General features: G+C 60.7%; 1 protein-coding gene across 1 annotated transcript in view; it reads left to right on the top strand.

Annotated features, from left to right (window-relative positions):
- Positions 1 to 20,199, top strand: part of SLC45A4 (solute carrier family 45 member 4) — a 63,213-nt gene extending 43,014 nt beyond the window's left edge. Inside the window, 8 exon segments of the mRNA XM_061123108.1 lie at positions 12,694 to 12,882; positions 14,093 to 14,272; positions 14,763 to 15,790; positions 16,349 to 16,448; positions 17,475 to 17,686; positions 18,506 to 18,862; positions 19,334 to 19,366; positions 19,368 to 20,199. Of these exon segments, the coding sequence (XP_060979091.1) occupies positions 12,694 to 12,882; positions 14,093 to 14,272; positions 14,763 to 15,790; positions 16,349 to 16,448; positions 17,475 to 17,686; positions 18,506 to 18,862; positions 19,334 to 19,366; positions 19,368 to 19,490 (2,222 nt within the window). The 3' untranslated portion in view covers positions 19,491 to 20,199.
- The last annotated feature ends 1,804 nt before the right edge of the window (positions 20,200 to 22,003 follow it).

A 22,003-nucleotide genomic window follows, 5' to 3' on the forward strand; every position in this document is an offset into this window, starting at 1 on the left:
CCTTTAAAGATACGAACATTCTTAGGCTTCAGGCTCAAAGTGAAGTCTCTCAGTTGTGTCTGACTCTTTGTGACCCCATGGACTGTAGCCTACCAGGGTCCTCCATCCATGGAATTTTCCAGGCAAGAGTATTGGAGTGGGTTGCCATTTCCTTCTCCAGGGGATCTTTCCTACCAGGGATCGAACCGAGGTCTCCCGTATTACAGGCACACGCTTTACCATCTGAGCCACCTGGGAAGCCAAGGAGGGAGGAGTAGCAGCTAAAAATTGTTGCTTTGTTAGTGCCAAATGGGGCTCTGGTGAGTAAGACCCACACGCATGCAGGCAAACAGGGTAAGAATGTGACATGCAGGGGGCAGGGGGCCCACGGGCCCCGCTAGGAGTAGCACATCCGTGCCTGCTTCCTGCAGGGCCGGTGGTCTGGGGGCTGAGGAGAGGCTGCCCAGGAACTTCTGCAGACCAACTCCTGGTGCGAGCCTGGCACTGCAGGTAGGTGCCCGTGTTTGCACGCCATGTGTGTGTGTATATGTGTGCATGCATGTATATGTGTGCACACGTGGACAATGTGTGCATGTATTGTGTGTGCGCTTGTATATGGTGCACATGTGTGTAATGTGTGCATGTGATGTGTGTGCATGCAGGTGTTAGTGTGTGTGTGCACTCACGTGCTTCTGATGAGCCTGGCCTCAGAGTCAGGGTCAAGTGGGAACCAGGGGTCACCTGTCAGAGGAGAATAGCCTGTCCAGAGCCAGAGCGGACCCCCATGAAGCTCCGGAGCCCTTCTGGACTGACGCGGTCTGGTCCCAGGCAGCTTTTCCCTTGGGAAGGAGACATCTCCCCCCCCACCCCCACTGTTTTCTTCTTGGTTCCGGAAATACCCTTGAAGGAAAAGGAAAGTCCTAGAAGGGTGTTCTGTGGCCTCTCAGCTGACAGATGCCGGTTTCTCTCCTGATGGAAGTTGTGGGGGGCGGTGCACTGTGCTGTCCCGGAGTGACCAAGTGCTTCGTACATTTATTTATGGGGAAGCTTAGGTTTAATCTTGTCTGTCTCATTCAGGAGGGGCGAAACTTTGTTCATTTCGTATATGTCTGTCTTTTTTTTTTTTAAAAAAAGCACTCTTCCCACTTTCAGTCCTAACTTAATGTGAATCAGAATTCCTAGGATGTGATGTGTCAGAACTGGAGCCTCACCTTTTCTTTCTGTGGGAAAAACCTACCCTTTAGCAGCCGGCTTTAAAGAAAGCATGTGAGCCTGAAGTGCCGCAAGTGCTAGTCACTTTCCTCTGCTCCCTGGATTTGCGGAGCAAAGCGGACATTGAGGCCAGCGCTGGCGGAGCTGAGTGGGGCCGTGACCCGGCGGCCACGCTGAGTCACCCGCCCCCGTCTGCACCCCCACACCCATAATCCAGCCCCCCCGCCCGCTCCCCAGGAACTCACTGCCTGTCTCTAAAGCTGTGTGCCTTCTGGTGCCACAGACTCAGGCGAGCGCTTGCCACCCATCGGGCAGCGCCCGGGAACACACACGTCTTTGGTGAGAATTGAGCGCTGTGGTCCCGTGCTGTATCCAAAGTGAGGACTGTGCCCGCGTGTGCACCGGCACGCTGCATGGGCTTGAGAGGGGACGCACCTCGGAGCACCGCACATGCCCTGCACCCTTCTCGAGCGAGCGTGGGTGTTGCCCACGGGCCATGAGGCACCTTTAGCGTGAGGCCTCCAACGTGGCCCTCCCAGCAGCTGCTTTCCACGCCTAGTGCTTCCCCAGCTCAGACGCGCTTCTGGGAATTCCCTTTGTCTACAGTGACCCCCGGGCCTTCTGCAGGGGCACTCCTGGTTCTGTCCAAGAGCTGGCACCCCACTGCCCTCGGTCTCTGTGCCACCCAGTTCCTGAGGTGCCCCTGTCCTGTTCTTGCAGGTCACCTGGCACTCTGCACAAAACTGCGTCACTTAAGGGCTATTTCAGAGAATCAGGCCACCGCATCCCCGAAAGAGGGACGGCTGAAGGAGGCCGGGAAGAGGGCCAAGTGGGGGAGGCTGGAGTGGTGGTTCTGGGCCCCCGCCGGGGGGGCACACCCCACCCAGCCCATGTCACTACCTTGCCTCCCAAGACGATGCCCACAGGCCCTCCAGCCCCTGGCGGGAGGCTTTCACACTGGCGGCCAGCACAGGAGACGGCATGAGGACCTTGGCCGTCCCCATGGGCAGAGGGCCCTATGCCTGTCTGCAGCCCGCCGCCCTTCAGTGCGCGGGCGCCCCCCACCCCCCATGCGGGACTTTGGTCCTGGGCCGAGGGCAGCCCAGAGCACATGAGCTTAGATTCTGCCTTGGTGCTTCCGTTGTTCTTCAGCAGCGACAACCCCAGCAGGCTTGGCCATCCTCCTCCGGGTGGGGGAGCGGGTCTTTGTGTTGCTTCTGATCTGACAGTTGTTTTCGCATCTGTGGAAGCTGATGCTGTGCAGGCCTAGAGAATGTTATCGGAGCTGCTCTCAAGATGGGTTTCCCCGGCACCCGCCCGCCCTGTCTGGGCTTATACTTGGTCTGCAGGCCCAGAGGGCAGGGTCCCCCGGTGTTCGGGGAGGGGTCCCCAGGCTGCCCCGGGTTGGGACGCAGACCCAGGCAGAGAGCCCTGGGCTCCAGGCCCTCGCCCACCTCCACCCCAGAGCACCATCAGGGGAGGGGCGGGTGTGCCCGCCGGGCTTGGGGCGCCAAGGAGGACGGTAAACGGATGAGATGGGCCTTCACCGGCATCTGTGTGATTGAAACAGTCCAGACACAGGAGGACGAGCGCTGTGTGATTGCACCTCCACTCAGGACCCAGGAGGAGGACGTGGGGGCTGAGCACGGGGCCTGGGGGGCTTTAACAGGATGAAGTTTCAGTTTCACAGGTGAAGGTCTTGTGGGGACAGCAGGGGACATGTCCCTGAAGTCACTGAACCAGAAACCTCAGAGCGGTTAGACAGGCAACTTTTACACGGTGGATATTTTACCCCCGCTTTTTAAATGTGGGAAAAAATTGGACTGGCCATTCTCTCTGACTGAAAACTGGATTTCCTGCTGACGAGAGACTGAGGAAGCCTGAAGGGTGACACATGGCCCAGTCTGGGAGGTGGCAGAGGGCCCACACTCACCCTCGGAGGGGAGTTCCAGACACACACGTGTGTCCATGCCTGGGGGCCCTGACGTGACAGCCACCTGGGCCGAGGGACCCTTGCGGTCCCCTCAAAGCCCAAGCAGCATGCTGGAAGGACAGGCAGGAGTCCGTCAGAATCTCCTGGAGTTCGATGAAATAATTGAAGAACTGTCATGCAGGACTGTTTTGTTTGGATTGGGAAGTCTGGATTTCCTTGTGTTTCAGATCATTGTATTTTAGAGACAATGCAATGTCAGCCGCAGTCGTTTTTCCCAAGGAATTCCACGCCTGTTTTTCTTTCATCAAACGCTTATTGAGCACCTACCCGCCAGGTGCCGGGCGTAGTGCCAGATGCCTGGGCGGGGTGAGCAGCCAAGGCTCCTGCTTCGCTGGGGCCGGGGGCTGAGCACGTGGGGGTCCCTGTCGGGTGACAGGCTCCGCGCTCCAGGGACTGAAGGGTCGCAGGTTAGGGGAGGCCTGGAGGGAGGTCACCGGTTCTGCACACCAGCTCTGATGCTGTGCCGCGTTGTGCTCACGGGGCCTGGGGTCAAGGTTGTGATTTATGGTTTGGAGAAGGAAGGGCAGTCAGAATACATTGAAGGCGAGCGTGGGGGCGCTGGAAACGGGACTGGAGGCGAGAGCCGGGCACAGACAGGAGGGGGCGGGGCGGCGGCCCTGGGCCTCCTGGTCGCCAGGTGCCCAGGGGTCAGTGAGTGAAGGTGAGTCGCTGCCACATTCCAGCCTGCGGCGTGGCAGGGAGAGGCACAGAGGGAAGTGTGGCCTGCTAGGGGAGCCGTGACTCAGTCTGAATGGCACAAGCTTGGTGCCAAGTCCTGTGCGGGAAGCTCTGGCTCCTTGTTGGCCAGATCACAGCAGGCCTTAGATGCCACTCCAAGGAGGTGATTTCCAGAGAAATCTGAGTGATTCTGTCCTTTGCCAGTATTGCACATGTGAGCCTTAGTAAAGCATGAATGGACCAATTATGTTGCGTTAGGTAAGTAATCTTAGAGACAATTTAAAATGTATGGGAGGACGTGCAGATACCTGTAGGTTACCTGCAGATGTCTGCATCAGGGACTTGAGCACCTGTGAAAATGCTCAGGGAGGGTCCTGGGGCCAGCCTTCTGTGGACACTGAGGGGTGAGCATGCACTTGGCTGAAAGGACAGAAGATGCTGTCACTTATTCCTGCAGAAAGGGGTCATGTCACTTTGTAACGAAAGCCAGAAAGAAGTCAAATAAACTTTAGCAGGGCATTACAAGTACGTGTTGGACTGATAAGGAACCAGGTAGTACAGAGCTGGGGTTCAGGGTGATCTGTCCTCTGGGTGGTCCCTTCTTGGGGGAGCCCAGCCCACAGGCCTCCTGCTGCTCGTCAAGGCAGAGCTCTCCAGGGAATCACTCTAAATGTTTAGTGTTTCTCTTAAACCTGCAACAAGATTATAATCACAGAGAGGAGTTTTTTAAATGGTAAATTTTGGAACAAACACTCTCTTGCTATTAAAAGCAGTCAGTGTAGAGCAAGACATGTCCCAGATGGTGGTAATTTTGTCATTAAAAAGTCAACTATTTAAATCCCATGCAAAATGCATACATGTATAAATGACGGGAATGGTGTGAGGATAGGGTTTGTCTTCGGGTGCAGTGTAGGTCGTTTTCCCCCGTTTAAATGGAGAGAGCACGTGAGTGTATCTTAAAGCTTGTAAGCTTCAGGGAAGCATCACAGAAAGAAACTTGAAGGAACTGCCAGTCCTTGTGAGGACTTGGGAATGGTTGTGTTAGAAGTACTTTATCTGCAAACCTGGAAAAGCGCTTCACACCCAGTAGGTGTAGCTCACGCTGCAAAACTGGGCGAAAACTGAAAGCCTGAGCCTCGCTCCGAGGCCGTTGAGGGCTGGACGCCTGCCTGCTGGGCTGTTGACCACGACTGGAAGACCCCTGCCCTGGGCTGTAGAGATGGAGGCAGCTGGCACAGGCTCGGCTCAGGGTGGCAGGGGAGGCGGCACCGATTCTAACAAGTGTCGGGCTTTATCAGTTTCAACCAAGTTAAGTGTCCTCAAATTCCCTCTAGATGTTCACACGTGTCCCTTTCCCTGTCGTTTATTACTGGCACGGTGAGCGGGTGTCGCTGCCTGCTCTAATCGATGCCGGGGCATCTCCGTGTGGGCCCCAAGCTCTGCCTTGGCCGAGACCCCGACCCTGAGCACCTCCCTTCCCACCGCCTCTGGGGCTCTGCTGCCCAGAGCGCTCCACCGCAGGTCCGGCTGGAGCCCTGGGTCCCCATGTCCTCCCCGCAGTCTCTCAGACTGTGAGTGCATCCTCCTTTCCTTCACCTTCGTCGTGCTAGAGTGTGACTGAAAAGTGGGAGTTAACCAGAGCCAGACGGGAAACGCAGCCCGTGTAGACGCAGCTGCCGCCTGGCTGGGGAGCGCTTCCCCAGGCGTCCGCCCCTGTAATCGGACACTCATGGTGGATGCACGGGGCCTCACGTGCAGCTCATGCATTTTAATCGTTTCACTGAAATGAAGAGCAGGGTAGACGTCTCACGCTGTGGATTTCTCCACGTGGGGCGGGTGGCCAGTGGTGCGGCCAGCGTGGGTCAGGCCCAGCCTCGCCTCTGGGTCTGGTGAGCAGAGTGCTGGGGCGCAGGTCACTGGCATCGCTGGAGTGAGCCCCCACCTGCAGGGGCCCCGTAGCCCCTGTCCTCAGGGAGAGCCGGCCAGCACGAAGGGAGCACACTCCCTTTAACCCCAAGCTCCAAGGTCAGCGTGCAGGGCGGCCACTGCAGGCCAGGAGGAAGGCTCAGCATGGAGCCTGGTGTGGGGGCCGGTCCGGGCCGCCGCCTTCCCCTGTCACGGCTCTGGGCCCTGCCATGCTGCAGGCAGAGTATGGTGAGACCGTGCCGGAGGCAAGCAGTCTAGGACCAGGGTCGGACAGAGCGGTACGCTGCCTGACCACCAGGGCGGGCGGCGTGGAGAGAGGCGAGGCTGGGCACAGAAGCTCGGTGTCAAACAGGCCATGAGCGGGCTGCCCCAGGGACCTGGCCATCTCCTCTCAGCCCTGGACGGGACTGCTCTGCGCCACTGGAGTTGGGGCTCAGGGAAGTAGGTGACTTGCCCAGGGCTCCATGGCCAGAAAGTGTAGAATCAGGATTTGAGCCTCTCCTTTTCTTCCGGCTGGGCCAGACCGGAGGCTGCCGTGAACTAGGAGAGAGCTAGGTATTCCCTGCTCTTAGAAACAAGATGTGCGGATCCCACAGTAACCATGCCAGCAGCCGCTAGTCCAGCGACCTGATCCTCCCCCAGCCTGGAGATGGCATTACTGTGCAGATTCTCACAGGGGAGGTGGCCCCCGACGGCCCAGCCAGCTGTGCTGCCTGCCGCTGTGAGAAAGCGAGCCCTGGTCAGCAGGTTTCAAAAGTGCTCGAGATCTCTCTTGGTCAAGGTGGTACAACCTTTCATAAGAATTCCGTTTTTAAAGCTTCCGGACAGCCTGCTAGTTTTCCTGTTGTGTTTTCAGGAGGCAGGCTGCGAAGGCCCTGCTGTTTGCAGCCCGGGGTATGCCTGAGCTGGCTCCCCAACTTCCAGGACTCCTCGGGGCCCTTGGCTGAGCGCATCCACTATTTAAAAGTTAATTACATGCTTACAGTCGAATTGTGTTGACAGGAAGGTAGCGCACACACGTGCCTTCCTGCCTACTCGTCTGTACGCCACTGTCCTCAGCCCCTGGGCGATCCCGACGCGTTGTGTGTGAGCTCCTGGTTCACTGACATCACGTAGGTGTCGTGAGCTTTGCCGAGGCAGTGGAAGTCCGCTGTCGCCCCCAGAAGTCCCTGCACCCCTCACAGCTCCACTTGTTGTTAAAACCAAAGCTGTGAATCACAGCTGCCTGGGGTCCCTCCCCAGTTAAGACCATGGACTCTTGGGGCTGGGAGAGATCTTGTCTGCCAGCACATCCAGGCCTTGTACAGGCACCAACCTGAGTCGGGGCCGAGTGGCCACCACGAGGCTTGGGACAGACTTGATGCCCCCCCCGTAACCTGGGCACTGTGGCCTGGTGCAGTATCCGTGTCAGAGCTGGGATGGGTGGGCGGTGGAGAGCAGCCGTGCCCCTGTCTGTGGGGGACTGTGCTCCTGGGAGCTGCCGGGAGGAGAGGCCCCCACAGCTGGGCCCCAGGGGCCCCAGAGGGGTGCCCACTGGTTTTCCAGAGGTCAGTGTCCAGTCCTGTCTGGCCAGGAGCACCCTGCTGGGCTGTGGAGGCCTCTCCTGGGCCAGCAGAGGACCAGGGCCCCCGCCGGGTGTTGGGCAGCCCCCATGTGGGGCTGCCAGTCTGTTCCTGGGGAACTAGGCCCAGCCTCAGGGCCAACACGGGCTGGAGGATGTTTATTTTTACCAGAGGACTGTTCAGAACCTTCCGTTACTTAAGTAATCGTGCCTCCAATAAGTTTGAATCATGCTGTTCCCAGGCGGTCGCCTCCCTCTAGAACAACTCCTTCTTTACCACGGTCCCCCCGCAGGGAGCACGTCCCCCCGCAGGGAGCACGTCCACCCCAACTGGACAGAAGCGGCCACACCACACGGCTCTCCCCCGGCACTGATGGGACTGGCCCGGCGTGGCCCGGGCTCTGGGCTCTGCACCTTCAGGCACCTGTCCCAGCCCTTCCACGCTGTGATCAGGGACGTCTCGTTCAGCTCTGGGCTCTCGGGGCCCAGCCTGTCACACCTGGAGACCCCAGGGCTTGCTGTCCCAAGGGAGAGGCCCCAGAAGAGGCACCTGAGCTAGTTTTCCTCCTTCGTCCTCCTCTTTCTCCCTGCCCCCCCGGGACTCTAGGAGGCTCCTTGCAGCTCTGTGGTCCTCCCTCCAGCTGGAGGAGGTGTTGCCTGCTGCCCAGCGCAGACCCTCCTGGCTCGGGGGTCCGGGGCGCGGGCCGCTTTCCCCAGGACCCTGCCTCTAGCCTGTGCCCGGGGTCTCGTGTGTGTGTGTGGAGGCAGAACCACTGCTCTTTCACACCTGTGCCCCTCACTGGGGCCACTTGGTGATGGCTCCCCACGGGGCTGGTTAGACCCTTCCAAGGTCACCCCAGGCTGCTGAGCAGTTCCCACGGAGAGCTGGTTCTCACGGCTTTGGTGTTATCGTGAAGTTTTTGTCTGACAATACAAGCGTATCTTGATGAGGAAGGCTTTGTCTATTGAGAGAAAGAATGAAGTTCCTATTCCCATTTCAGATCTTTTGTTAAACAATTTATAGGCCGCTTTCCCAGTACCTTGGCCCCCTCCCCCCAGAAGGACCAGTTTATCAAAAAAGTGACTGTGTTGAATGGGAGGCCGCGCGTGACCAAGCGTGGCCGCAGTCGCCCGTGACCTCACTCAGCCCTCGGCGAGCCGCGACGCCCCCGGCGTTTCCTGTGAACCGGCAGCCTTCCTGGTCCCACCATTGTTGTTCAGTTTTGCCTGGAAGAAAACAAAAATTATTTACTACGCACCGGTGCTGTGTGTGTTTAGAGCCTTGCTGGGAAATGCCACGTCCGGGCCGTCCCAGCGGCAGCCGTGCTGGGGACAGACGGGGGCCGGCCCGGGGCTGTGTTCTCAGGCTCGTCGCTGCCCCGGGGACGTGATGGGAAGCGTTCATCTTTGTCGCTCCCATGTTTAAACGAAGACATGTCCCTGCTGTGGTCAGCACTGGGTGCCCCCGGCCCTCCCCAGTGCCTGACCGCTCAGCTGATGGGGGCTCACACCCCCGCTGTGACTTTCAGGAGAACTGGGGACAAAGCACAGAGACGGACCCCACCGACGGTCCAGGCAGCCCCCGGGCTCTGCAGCCTGACCAGCTCCTGGCCCAGCCGCCTCCGCGCGGAGGCCTCCCTGGCGTTGGTCGGGGGGTCCTGTGCAGGCTGAGGAGGAGATGGGGGTGCGGGGGGAGGGCCCTGGAGTGTTGAGCCAGGGGAGCTGGTGCGTGTGCCAGCGCGCTCTGCCCTCATGGGGCTTCGGCCAAGCCTGCTGAATGCGGGCCGGCTAGACTGGCAGGCAGGCAGCCTGGTGACCTCCGAGGGCAGTTTTGGGGGAGCTGAAGGGGGTTCCAGGCTGCCGTGGGTGGATGGGGACGGGAGGGGGGGAGGGGGGCGGCAGTGACAGCCTCGCCAGAGGAGACGCAGGCCAGCCGCCATGGCAGCTGCGGGATGGGCCCAAGGTGGTGCTGGCGGAGCCAAGCGGTGGCGGGGCTGGGGGCGCTGACTCTGGGTGGTCTCCCCCGGTCCCTTGGGTCGTGAGCCGGCAGGCCCTGCTCAGGCCCTGGGAACCTGACAGGCAGGCAGTCTGTGCACACCCACGGCCACTCCTGCGGGGCCAGGGCTGTGGGCGGCCGATGCCGCGTGGCGGTGGTTTCCCTGGGCGAGCAGGACGCAGATTTGGGGTGAATTGCTGAGCAGCACCCAGCTTGACAACTTCCCGAGATTTGCTGTCAGTTGCGTGACCCCTTTCAGAAAGGGTTGACAGAGCTCCCCAGGTTATGTCTCTGAAGCCCCACAGCCCCGTGCTGCCCCACAGGCCCGCGTCTGAGGGGACGGACGCGCCCATAGCGAGAGCACGGCCCCCACGAGCCCTGCTCCCAGAGACCGCCTCGCACAGACTTCACATTGAGCACAGCTCGCCGCAGAGGCGTTGACCCAGAGTCCTGCACGTGGCAGAAATACCCCTGAGGGACAAAAGGAGGAGAACTGCGGTCAACTGTCATCAGCAGACCTCTAGGAAATGCTGAAGAAGCTGAAGGCAGTTCTTCAGTCCAAAGGGAAGTGATACCCCGTGACCCCAGGATCCCGAGGAGGAAGGAAAGAAGGGTATGGGGATGGTAAGAAGAAAGACAGTTTCATCTTGGTTCCTTTAGAATGAGCGACTGTTCAGAGCTCCCTGCACGGCCCAGGTTCATCGTGTCTGCAGAGGTAACGTGTGTGCCGCTTCAGCATAGACGGACCTGGGGTGGACGGGCACATACAGGCGCCGGGGTCTCACCAGAGGGGAGCGGTCTCCACTCAGGCTGAAGGTGACGTGCAACAGCCTCTAGAGCAGCCGTGCCAAATACAGCTGAAACGCCAGTGTGCGGATCCCCATGGAACGTGGAGGAGGACTCGCGTCACCAAGAGAAGACAGGAGCGAGAGGGACAGAGCCGGCCGGAGGCGCAGCCGGAAGCAGGCAGTGGAGCGGTGGGCCCAGCGTCGCCCCACGACAGCTGCTGTCAGCAGCAGGGGCCGAGCACACCCGCAGGAGGAGACTCGGGAGAGTGGACGGAGCAGAAATACTGTGATCCATGGGGGTTGAGGGTGAAAAGGAGGGGACGGGAAGCCTGAGTCGGCTGGGGCAGCGCTGACCCTGATACAGGGGATTTCAGGTGCGCGCGGAGCTTCACCCGAGGGGCAGAGGACCGCCCGGGCTGGGAGGGGCGGCTCCAGAGTGAGGGGCCCGTGTCCTGGGGTCAGAGCCGCGAGACGCCCTCTTCCTGCACTGACACACACCCGGAAGGCAGACTCGACACCGGGACTGCCCTTCGTCTAGAGCAGAGGTGGGCAGGCGGTTCCTGTCGGGGCCGCAGGGCGTGTTCCCCTCAGGGTTCTGCCGGGAACCGGGCAGGGAGGTGAGAGTCGGCAGGTGTGGAGTCCGGAACACTTCCCGGTGCCTGAAGCAGGAAAGCCAGGCCCCTAGGGGAGATGGCGGGCGTGTGCACACGTGCCTGTGTGAGTGTGTGTGCGTGTGCGTGCGTGCTGCAGCGCTGCACGCAGCCCCATCACCAGGCTAGTCAGTGTTCAGTAGTAAGGTTGTGACATTGAAAAAGCCCAGCAAGAGACACTGTGTCCCCCGGGGTAAAGGATGCTCTCCTTTGTCTCTGAAGCCGACCACAGGCTCCTGGGAGTGGTTCAGGGAGGGAGTCGTTCCTGAGAAGCCCTCTCTCCACACCGAGTTCTTGAGGGTGGGCAGCGCTGGACCCTGACACTGAGCGTCAAGGAGCCAGGCCCGCCATGGAGACCCCAGCGCGTCAGTGGAGCACTCTCAGCAGGCTCCCCATCTCCTGAACCAGCAGCTCACCCTACCGACTTAGAAGCAGGAGCGAAGTTCACCCTACCTAAGGTTCTGGAAAGGTCGAGGCCAACATCTTGAACTCTGGGCTGAACGCATCAATATTTTAATGGGCACACTAGCAACGGTTTTGAAAGGTGCTTCCCTCCTCCTTTGAAAATGATTTCCTCCTCCTACACAGTTTATTTTTCTTGGTAGTTCAGCACAATATTCCGTTCCTCAGCGCCCTTGGCGGTGTAAAACATTTGCTGACCGAGTCGCTGGCGTGCCAGAGCACCTTGTATTTTTTTTAAGTCAGCTCTTCACTGAAGCTGACACACAGAAGTGCGTCCCCTAGCGGGGTGAGCTGTCCCCAGGGACCCCTGTCCAGGTCAAGGTCAAAACACCCCAGCCTGAAGCCCCCGTCCGTCCCCCACCAAAGGGCAACCACCACCTGGCCCCGCCAGCGGAGGCTGCTTCCCCGCTGTGGCTGTGGCATGAATGGAACCCGCAGAGTGTGCGGGATGCAGCCGGGTGCATCCTGGGCGTGAGCGGGCCAGACCCGTCTCTGTCCCAGGGATGGCGGGCCTCAGGGTTGTATCACCCGGCGACAGAGTGGAGGGCGGGGCCAGGGAGGGTCCGTGCTTACACGTGGGAACCAGGCAGCCCTGGGTTTAAATGCTGGGGCTCCTGCTTTCGTGCTCTGTCCACACGGGGCAGATCACCTGACCTTGGAGCTTCAGACTGCCCGTCTGTGAAACGGGCATGGTCATCCCTACGTCTGGGCAGGTGGGAAGGTTAGGCACTAGAACCGACCCCCTGGCTCCAGCTGGACATGCACGGAGGTGTCCCCTCTCATCGCCCTCAATAGCCACTTGGAAGCCCACTGCTGGGGCTGTTTAGCGCATCAGTGGTGCAGGGTCCGTCTGCAGGGCCCTGGTGATAGATTTTGGCCAGTGAGGCCCAGGGTCCCAGGATCATGGGTCCTCTAGTCTCTAAAGCTGCAGCCCCCTGCTGTATGCCGTGTTCTGGGCTGATGGGGGCCTGGTCCCTGAGGGTGGCATTGAGCAGAGACCCCAGGCCCAGTCAGCGCCAGTGGAGCGAGAGGGCCTCACCCTCACGCCACTGCCCCCACAGGGGCCTGTTGCATGGGGCTGACACCGCGTCCTCCACGCGTGCACGGCGGCCCGGGCCCGCTGGGTCTGGGTGCTGCTCCAAGGCCCTGCTCTGCCGCCCCCTCCCCCGCCCAGGGCCTGCTGTGTGGGGCTGACACTGCGTCCTCCACGCGTGCACGGCGGCCTGGGCCCGCTGGGTCTGGGTGCTGCTCCAAGGCCCTGTGCACCCTAGGGGCCCAGGTCTGGCCTCGGGCCATTTGATGCTTCCCAGGTGGGCTTTGGTTGGTTTCAGACTCCTGGCCTTGCAGAGGGGTGCCTGCCTGAGGGGTCTCCAGCTGGTGGGTGTGTGTGCGTGGCGCGTGCTGCCAGCCGCCCGCCTGCCCAAGGGTGATGGTGGTGTGTGTTGCAGGCCTCCCGGAGCAGTACTACAGCCTCACCTGGTTCCTGAGCCCCATCCTCGGCCTCATCTTCACTCCCCTCATCGGCTCCGCGAGTGACCGCTGCACCCTGAGCTGGGGCCGCCGGCGGCCTTTCATCCTGGCACTCTGCGTGGGCGTGCTCTTCGGAGTGGCGCTGTTCCTCAACGGCTCTGCCATCGGTGAGTGTCCTGCCCTGGGTGCGGGGGCATGGAGCCAGGCTGCACCGGGCATGCAGGTGTGAGGAGCCCAGACCACTGGTCCTAGCCGGGGCCGCTGGCAGGCGTCCTTGGTCCCCAGGCGGTGGCCGGGCCGTGGGCCCCACGTGGGAACACCATGGGAACCTGTTCTCAGGGAGCGCTTCCTGTTGTGACCCATTTGTTTTTAATGCATATCTGACACCACGTCCTGTTTCCAGCATTATTTCAGAAATTATCTTTTTTTTTTTCTCCTTTTCTCAGACTTGGTATTGAAAATGTCCAGACCTAGTTTGCTGCTTGTTTTTTTGGTTCACATATTCGGGGGTTTGTTTTGCTTCTTTCTGTTGTTGTTTTGTTTTCAGTTAAAGCAGCTATTTGTGGGAAAATACCTTTTGTCTTGAGAGCACCCGTCAGAAATGTGAAAAAGCAAAAGTCTTGTTTTCTGGTGACAGCTTTCTAAGACAAAAGTTTGACCTGTGTCCTGACGCAGGTGAACTTGCCCGTGTCCACGTCGGTCCTCGGACGGTCACGGACGCTGGGAGGCTCAGGAAGGGAGACGGCTGAAGAGTTCCGTGTGCCGCAGAGCCTCGCTCAGCTCCTCCAGGGCCCATGCGGGCTGGCAGGGCAGCACAGTCCCAGACTTGGAGGGGGTGCAAGAGGGGCCTCCTGAGCTGTGCACCACCCCCCCCAAAGCTGGCTGTCAGGAGTCCACAGGGAGCTGCCCTCCAGGCACCTGCAGGCTCGGTTCAGAGGGAACGCTGGCCTCCACAGGGACCTGTCTGTGGGGGTAGCCCCAGCCCACTGTGGCCCACACGCAGTACTTGGCGCCCCCGGCCTGGAGCCATGTCTCTCCTGGCCAGAAGCCCCTGTCCTGGCCCTTGTGGGGCGGGGCTGTCTGGGAACCCCCACCTGCAGAGTTGGGGGGTGCCCCAGGCTCCCCAGCACCTCTGTGCCCAGAGTGCTCCTCGTCCAGTACAGCCAGCAGCAGCTCAGCCTTCAGGCGGCAGGCTGGTCTCCGGGTTCAGGGGCAGACTCACCCGAGGCAGGTGTGTGATTACGGCTTATAACCCGCTTCAGAGCGGCGGGAGAAACGAAGCCCGCCTCCTGTGTGGAGAGGCTGTGCCCAGGAGCACAGAGCCTCCCGAGACGGCCGCAGCGGGCACTGAGCTGCTGTTCCTCGGTGCCCCGGCAGGCCTGGCCCTCGGCGATGTCCCGACCCGGCAGCCCATCGGCATCGTGCTCACCGTGCTGGGGGTGGTGGTCCTGGATTTCAGCGCTGATGCCACAGAGGGGCCCATCCGTGCATACCTGCTGGACGTGGTGGACAGTGAGGAGCAGGACATGGCCCTCAACATCCACGCCTTCTCTGCTGGTGAGCGGGCCCTGCCCAGCTCTGAGCCCCACCCCCGGCCTTACCCGCTTGTCTGAGAGCCTCGGGTCTGGGGGGAGGCGGCTTCACATGGACCCCGGTGGGTGAGGCAGCGAGCAGGGACCCGGCAGGGCCAAGTGCCTGGTCTGAGGTGGGGGTGTGCTAGCATGCTGGCCTCCTCCTCCATTCGGGCAGCGTTCCCATCGGATGGGAACGTGGGCTCCTGAGCTTTGGGGATGGCGGCCAGTGGGGAGAGAGTCCCGGAGCGGCTGCCCGTTTCCCTCCTAACTCAGGAAGCAGGAAGCTGTCGGGTCAGGATTCCAAACCTGGGCTCGGCGGTCGCCTCGTCCCTGCTCCTCCCGCTTTCTCTCTCTGAGTGACCCTGGAGCCCCTCTCGGGGGGAGTTGTGAACCTGTGAACCTGTCTGGGCTCCCCGCCCCGCGGCCCATCCTCCTCCTCTGCTCACGCTTGCGCTGTCCCCTCCTGTCCCCAGGCCTTGGCGGGGCCGTCGGCTACGTGCTGGGCGGGCTGGACTGGACCCAGACCTTCCTGGGCTCCTGGTTCCGGACACAGAACCAGGTGCTATTCTTCTTCGCGGCCATCATCTTCACGGTGTCCGTGGCCCTGCATCTGTCCAGCATCGAGGAGGAGCAGTACAGCCCCCAGCAGGAGCGCAGCGGGGACTCGACCGGCACGCCGGCCCCCGGCCCCCGCGCCTGTGTGCTGGACGGCGGCGCCCTGTTCCCGGACGAGGTGCAGTCGGAGCACGAGCTGGCCCTGGACTTCCTGGACGAGGGCCTGGTGCGCAGCAAGAGCGACTCGGTGCTGCACATGCGTGAGGCCGCACTGGGCCTGGAGCCCAAGCTCTTCCTGCAGGACATCGAGCCCTCCATCTTCCATGACGCCTCCCGCCCCGGCACCCCCTGCAGCACCAGCCAGGAGTGCGCCCCCGCCCAGCCGCCCCGCCAGCCCCCGCCACTCCACACACCCGCTGGCGAGGATGAGACCCTGCTGGAGGACCCCCTGAGCGCGTCCAGGCTCCCGAACGGGGGCGGCGCGGGGCTGTGGGACGGCCCAGGGAGCTACAGCCGGGCGGCCCTGAAGGCCCCCGCCACGGTGGGCCCTGCCCGCCGGCGCCGGCACGTGTTCCGCCGGCAGGCCTCCAGCACCTTCTCCTACTACGGCAAGATCGGCTCCCACCACTACCGCCACCGGCGCGCCAACGCCGTGGTGCTCATCAAGCCTTCACGCAGCATGAGCGACCTGTATGACCTGCAGGCGCGGCCGCGGCAGCACCGCCGCCGCCACCAGAGCGGGGCCACCACGTCCAGCGGGGACTCGGAGAGCGAGGAGGGCGAGGGCGAGACCACCGTGCGGCTGCTCTGGCTGTCCATGCTGAAGATGCCCCCCGAGCTGGTGCGCCTCTGCCTCTGCCACCTGCTCACCTGGTTCTCCGTCATCGCCGAGGCCGTGTTCTACACCGACTTCATGGGCCAGGTCATCTTCGAGGGGGACCCCAAGGTGAGCACCCGGGACCCCCTGCCTCGTGGGAGGGAGCAGTGACAGCCGGCCCGGGTGCACCCCTGTTGAGAACGTGGTCAGGGGTCCCGGTGTGTGAGTGCGAGGGCATCCGGGCCTGGGTCCGTGCTGAGCACCCCCCCCCCCCCAACTTTGGAAGTGTGGGAACGCCAGGGAGCTGGAGGCAAGCAGGCCGGCTCCCACCACACACAGATGGCCCCAGAACCTGCAGGCTGAAGCAGTTTTCTGTTGTTCCCGGTGTCCAGGCCACGTGGGTGTGGCTTCTGGGCCCCAGGGCATCTGCGGGCTCACAGCTCTGCTCGTGTGGCCCAGAGAGGCACCAGGAGGTCCAAGGTGGTCACGGCTCAGGCCTCCCTGCCCCACACGGCCCACCAGGCTGAGGCCTCCCCGCCCCGCGCGGGCTGCCAGGCTGAGGCTGCTGCTCCCCCCGACGCTGCCGCAGTTGAGACATGTCAGTGATTTTGGCGAAAGCGACCCCTTCTCCTGGAGGCGCAGCACGCCAGCCCCACCCCCTGAGCCCTCGTCTTGTGTCTGGAACAGGCTTTGTCCAACTCGACGGAGTGGCAGGCCTACAGCGCGGGCGTGAAAATGGGCTGCTGGGGCCTGGTCATCTACGCGGCCACTGGTGCCACCTGCTCAGGTAAGCGGCCCCCGGCCAGGTGAGCCGAGCACCTGGACGCGCTCCGTGACCAGAAAGACTGACAGGCGTCCTGCTCCGTGGGCCACAGGCCCAGCCCCAGCGGGGCCGGCCCTCAGGGACAGCAGCCGTGTCACGTTCATCGCCGTCTTGAGGCGGAGCTGGCAGCGCTGCTGCTGGGATGGCAGTGCTGTGGCCCCTCAGCTGCTCTCCGTGCAGACGCCTGCTGGCTCCCGGGGAGGGCCTGCCAGGGCTCAGGGCGATGGCGGCGCTGCAGGAGCTGTACTCTGAGCCGGGAGGGCGGGCCTCCCAGGTCCTGCCTCCGTGCACGCAGTGTGTCAGGGGTCTGCCGGAGGTCGGGGTGGCTAGAGGAGATAAGTGGCCTTCCTTGGGATCCACTGTGTCCTTGAGGACAGAGGGTGGGAGTGACAGGCTTCAGGCTCAGCAGCGGCGTGCAGGCATGCCTTCCGGGAACAGGGCAGAGCCGCAGTTAGGGGCCTCTGGCTGATCCTGGCCCGGCCCCTGCCCAGTCTCTACCTGAGGATGACAGGATAATGGCCACTGGCAGCAGACAGCCAGCCTGACGGTCACAGTGCTGTCTGCTCTACTAAAGGATTCCTCGGGAGGGCTGGGTCAGAAAGCCTGACTCAGAGGGGCAGAGCCTCGCGAGGAAGACCAGCCACAACTCAGTCCCCGAGGCAGGGCAGGGCCCAAGGCCAGAGTGGGCCTGGACTGGCGGAAGGATCGGAAGGCCTGGCCCTGCAAGGCAGGGAGTCCCCCCGGGGCTGCAGGACAGAACTGGGCTACAGGTCTGGAACCACGAGGGGCGACCTCCTTTTGAGGTGTGGAGCCCCTGGCAGTGGACTGGGGCATGGTGAGCTGGGGGTCCATCCAGGGGCTGTGGGTGGCGGCTGGGGGGGTGAAAGACAGGGGCGTCCCATCCCTGTTCCTGAGCCAGGCTGAGTGCAGCAGGGGTAGGGGCGCGAGCAGGCCTGTGCCTTCCGATCACCGTGCGGCCCCTCTCTGCAGCCCTGCTACAGAAGTGCCTGGACAACTACGACCTGAGCATCAGGGCCATCTACGTGCTGGGCACGCTGGGCTTCTCCGTCGGCACAGCCGTGATGGCCGTGTTCGCCAACGTCTACGTGGCCATGAGCATGATCAGCACGATGGGCGTCGTCTCCATGAGCGTCTCCTACTGCCCCTACGCCCTGCTCGGGCAGTACCACGACCTGCGAGAGGTGCGGGGCGGGCGGCCCGCTGCGGCGGCTCGGGTTCCCGCGGGCACTCCCCACGTGAGCGTTCTCGCCCACGTCTTCCCTTGCTCTCGCGCCCTCGGCCTGTGGTCTGCCTGGGATGGAGTGTGTGTGTGTGGTCTAAGGTCAGTCAGCACTTTACAGCGCCCCAAGTAAGGATGGTCACGTGACCCAGTGCCCCCACCACCACCACCACACACACTGCCGAGCCATGGTCACCGCTGGGGGATCTTTCTTCCCTTCCATGGCTGTCTGTCCGCTCACAGTGGCTACACTGTCTTCAGTAGTTTTACACAAAGACCTGAATGAAACCTGGTAGTGTTAAGTTCTCCAACTTGGTTCTTCAACACTGTTACTTGGTTACTCTTGACCATTTCATTTTTACTTAAATGTTAGAATCAGCTTCTGGACTTTTTTTTTAATTGGAAACACATTGATTATATGCATCAATTTGGAGAGAGTTAAAACTTTGTAGTTTGAGCCTTTTTAATATTTCCTAAATATATATTATATTAATTGTCATAGCATATTTATAGATTCTTCCAGGCTTTCTGCACACACAGTCACATCCTCCATGGGTAATGAGTTTCATCTCTTCCTTTCTAATGCTTAGAGGTTTTATTTATTTTCCTTGCCTTCCTGCAGTGGCTGGAACCCCCAGTACCGTGTTCAGTATAAATAGGGGGTCGGGGGAGAGCCAGGCGAGCAGGTGTGCAGCCTCTGAGGGAAGGCAGGTCTGCCCAGACCCCGGGGACGCCAGCGCGGCTTGGCGCTGCCCTCACGCCGTGCCCGCCTCTCTTGCAGTACGTGCATCACAGCCCCGGGGCATCCAGGCGTGGCTTCGGCATCGACTGCGCCATCCTCTCCTGCCAGGTCTACATCTCCCAGATTCTGGTGGCCTCCGCCCTGGGCAGCGTGGTCGACGCGGTGGGGACCGTGCGTGTCATCCCCATGGTGGCCTCCGTGGGCTCTTTCCTGGGCTTCCTGACAGCCGCCTTCCTGGTCATCTATCCAGAGGTGTCTGAAGAGGCCAAGGAAGAGCAGAAGGGCCTGTCTTCCCAGCCGCTGGGTGAAGGCGCGAGCGGCAGTGCTGAGAAGCCCATGGTGCTGAAGCTGTCCCGGAAGGAGGGCCCGCAGGGGCTCGTCGAGACCGAGTCGATGGTCTGAGCTGCACTGCACACACATTCCAGGGCGGCGGGGAGGCGGGGGTGGCGCCCAGCAGCCTGGCTGCCGTGGCCTTGGCGGCCGCGTGCACCAAAACCCTTCACCGACCCTGGTGGAGGCTCAGTAGCTGTAGGGTAGGTTTGTGCCAATAGGCAAAAACACCTTATTAATTACTTTTTCCACAATTAAAAAGAATCATTTCTTTAATCAAAAAAAGATCTTTTAATTTCAACTGTCCCTTTTGTTCTGCAGGTATATTATTCTGCATGTTTTAAAATTATAAACAGATTTACCTTCTAGAGAAGCAATTTAGAAAAAAAAAGATTTTTGCATTTCTAAAGTTATAATTGAAAGCAAAAAAGTATCTGATGTATTTTGCTATATCTTATCTGAAGTCTTCGGATAATGGTCGTGTAGTCAGTGACTAAAACACTTTCTATCACATTTTTTCCCTGTGGATGCCTACAGGTATTTGGACGTTCTGTCAGATCGCGTCACATTTTGTTGGTGCTGCAGCTATTGGAGAGTACTTTTCTCTATGATTATTTTAGAAAAAAAAATTTTTGTCTTTATTTTCCAAAACTGTGGTTTTCTTGAAGAACACATCTCCTGCTTTCCTGTTTGACACGTTGTACCCGGGCGGCAGGCAGCAGTAGCGGGGACACCAAAGCTAGGAGGAGGCTGGGCCCCCGGGACGCTGGTGGGGAGACCCGCCTGGTCCGGCTGGACCGCCCGCCGGGGGCAGCCCTGGAGCTGGCAGCACCGTCCCCGTGCCCGCCCGCATCTGTGCCCACCCCACCCATCGTCTTGTCCGAAGCTCCGGGAGATGCTGTGACTCTTGCATTGCACTTTGTCTTTGAACCATCTGTCGGGGGACCACGGGGCAGAGCTCCAGGCGTGGAACTGCCACCCAAGCCCACCGCCAGGCCCACACGCTAGACACTCCACGCCCATCTGACCTCTGCACCTGCTCACCCCCGCCAGCTGCCGGAGTCAGGGCCGCCCCGCCGTGAAGAAAGCGGGTCTCGGACAGGGGCACGGTCAGCCCCACAGGTCAGCTCAGCGCGGCGTTTCTAGTTTCAGCGCAGAACCAAACTTGCACCCCAGGGAAGCACAGTCGTCACATGCTGCAGCTGTTTGGAAATGCTTTTCAAACCACAATCTCTTTCTAAGTAAGCAGTTTCTGCTTTTCTTCTTTGGGACGGTCAGTCTAAGTCCGCTGATCTCAGGAGAAAGAGGGAGGCCTCCCACACATCGCCCGGATAAAGTGAGAGGACTGTAACTCTTCGCTGCCTCAAGTCGATGTGTTTTTAAATAAAGTACTTTAAAACGCATGAGAGTCATGCTGCAATATGATCATTCTAAAGCAAATATATATATATATAGATAGATATATTTCAAGATGAAGCTACGCAGTTTTTAAATAAACTACTTGAATTTCCTGTGTGTTGAGAGGAGCAGCCGTGCTTCGTGTACTTGGCCGGCCTCTGGTCCCGTCCCATCTCCGCCGCTGGCGGCACTTTGCAGCTGCAGTTTGTCCCTGAGGAGCAGCGGTGCCTGTCTGTTGTGGATGCAGCCACAAGCCACGTGTCTGCCCCCAGAAGCCCAGGGTCACGGAGAGCCGACTGGGAAACGGGAGCGTTTTCGACGTGCATGACGGCTGGAGAAGGGCCTTGGGGATCCTGTGCCCAGAGGGGCAAGTCCTTCCCACTCCCAAGCGCGCCTCCCCTCGCCCCTCCGGCAGGTACCCGGCAGGTCCCTTTCATGCCGTTCGATGGCCTTCGTGGCTTTAGGATGGAAAGTCCTCCTGCTGTGACACTATAGATCACAGCCTCTGTTTAGCTGCTCTGCTCCTCGAGGGGGTCTCCTGACAGCTAGAAAACGGGGGGGCAGTGAGCTGAGAATGTAGGGGTGTGGGGGAAAGCCCGAGTCAAGCTCTGAGATGAACCAGCCGGAAGGGCCACACCTCCCAGGCCCACGCTGTCCACAGCCCGGCCGGGGCTTGATGTGTAGGAGCAAGCAGGGCTTGTGGCAGGACCACCACCCTGGGGAGGCCAGCCTTAAACCTGATCTAAAACAGCAAAGACACAGAAGGACAAGAACAACCCTGGAACGTGCTCGGGGCGGAGGCCCGCTGGGGAAAGGCCTCTGTCGGCGGCTGGCGCAGAAGTGGGTACGTGTGCAGCCGTCTCGAGTCCTGCAGGCCGCCAAGCCTTCTGCCTGTGTGTGCCCGGAGTGTGTCTTACCGTGTGGGCCTGGGAGGGCAGGTGCCTCACGGCCCAGGTCAGGAGAGAGTGGTCATGGAGCCAGCCTCCAGCCCCCGACTGGGGGTGAGCTTTGCGTGGGGGTATTGTGGAGTGAGTGCTTTTGCCTCAGCCCCATCCCCGCAGCGAGGTTATTCCCAGGTTGCACTGACCTGAGGCTCTGGCGTCACCTTGTGTCTTGAGAAAAGCAGAGCGGGCTGTCCGCGCAGTGGTGGCCGGCAGTGGCTGGGGGCTGTGGTTGGTTCCTAATGCTGTACCTCAGATAGCAGTGGGGGCCACCAGCGGACCGCTCCAAGGAGCGTGACTGTGGCCCCCTCACTTGAAAGGTCCTCTGGTGCTCCAGCCAAGGTGACCAGTGGTTTGTGCCACCCACGGGGTAGGCTGGCCGGGTAGCCGATGCCGGAGTCGAGCCTGGAGTTGGCCTCGTGGGCCCTGGGCGTCGTGGGTACGGGTCAGGGCTGGGTGCTGTGAGCAGAGGGCTTGGTAGGGATTTGGCTGGTTGCCAGGTCATATCGATGGACTACCCAGATAGGGTGGCGTGGATCTGATCTGTGTCTTTGGTTCCCTAAAACGTCAGTGAGGACAGGGAGCACCCTGTCCCCATTCTGCTGACAGTCAACATTGGCGATGTTTCTGGGGGGGGGGGGTGGAGGGCTGGCAGTAGGGTGCCACTCCCCACTGCCCCTTGTGGGGGGCAGGCAATGGCTGGGCCAAGAAGGTCATTGGCTCCAAATAGTCCTCAGGTGTGTTTCTTAAAGGCGTAAGAGTGTGTGGAGAAGTAGCTCTCTGCCCCCCAGAACCCCAAAGTCAAGCCTCTGAAGGGACTGCCTGTGTGGTGTCTGAAGAACACTCCAGAAGGTCCCAGCCGTTCCCT

The sequence above is a fragment of the Dama dama genome, chromosome 21, assembly GCF_033118175.1.
Source record: "Dama dama isolate Ldn47 chromosome 21, ASM3311817v1, whole genome shotgun sequence".
NCBI classification, from domain to species: Eukaryota; Metazoa; Chordata; class Mammalia; order Artiodactyla; family Cervidae; genus Dama; species Dama dama.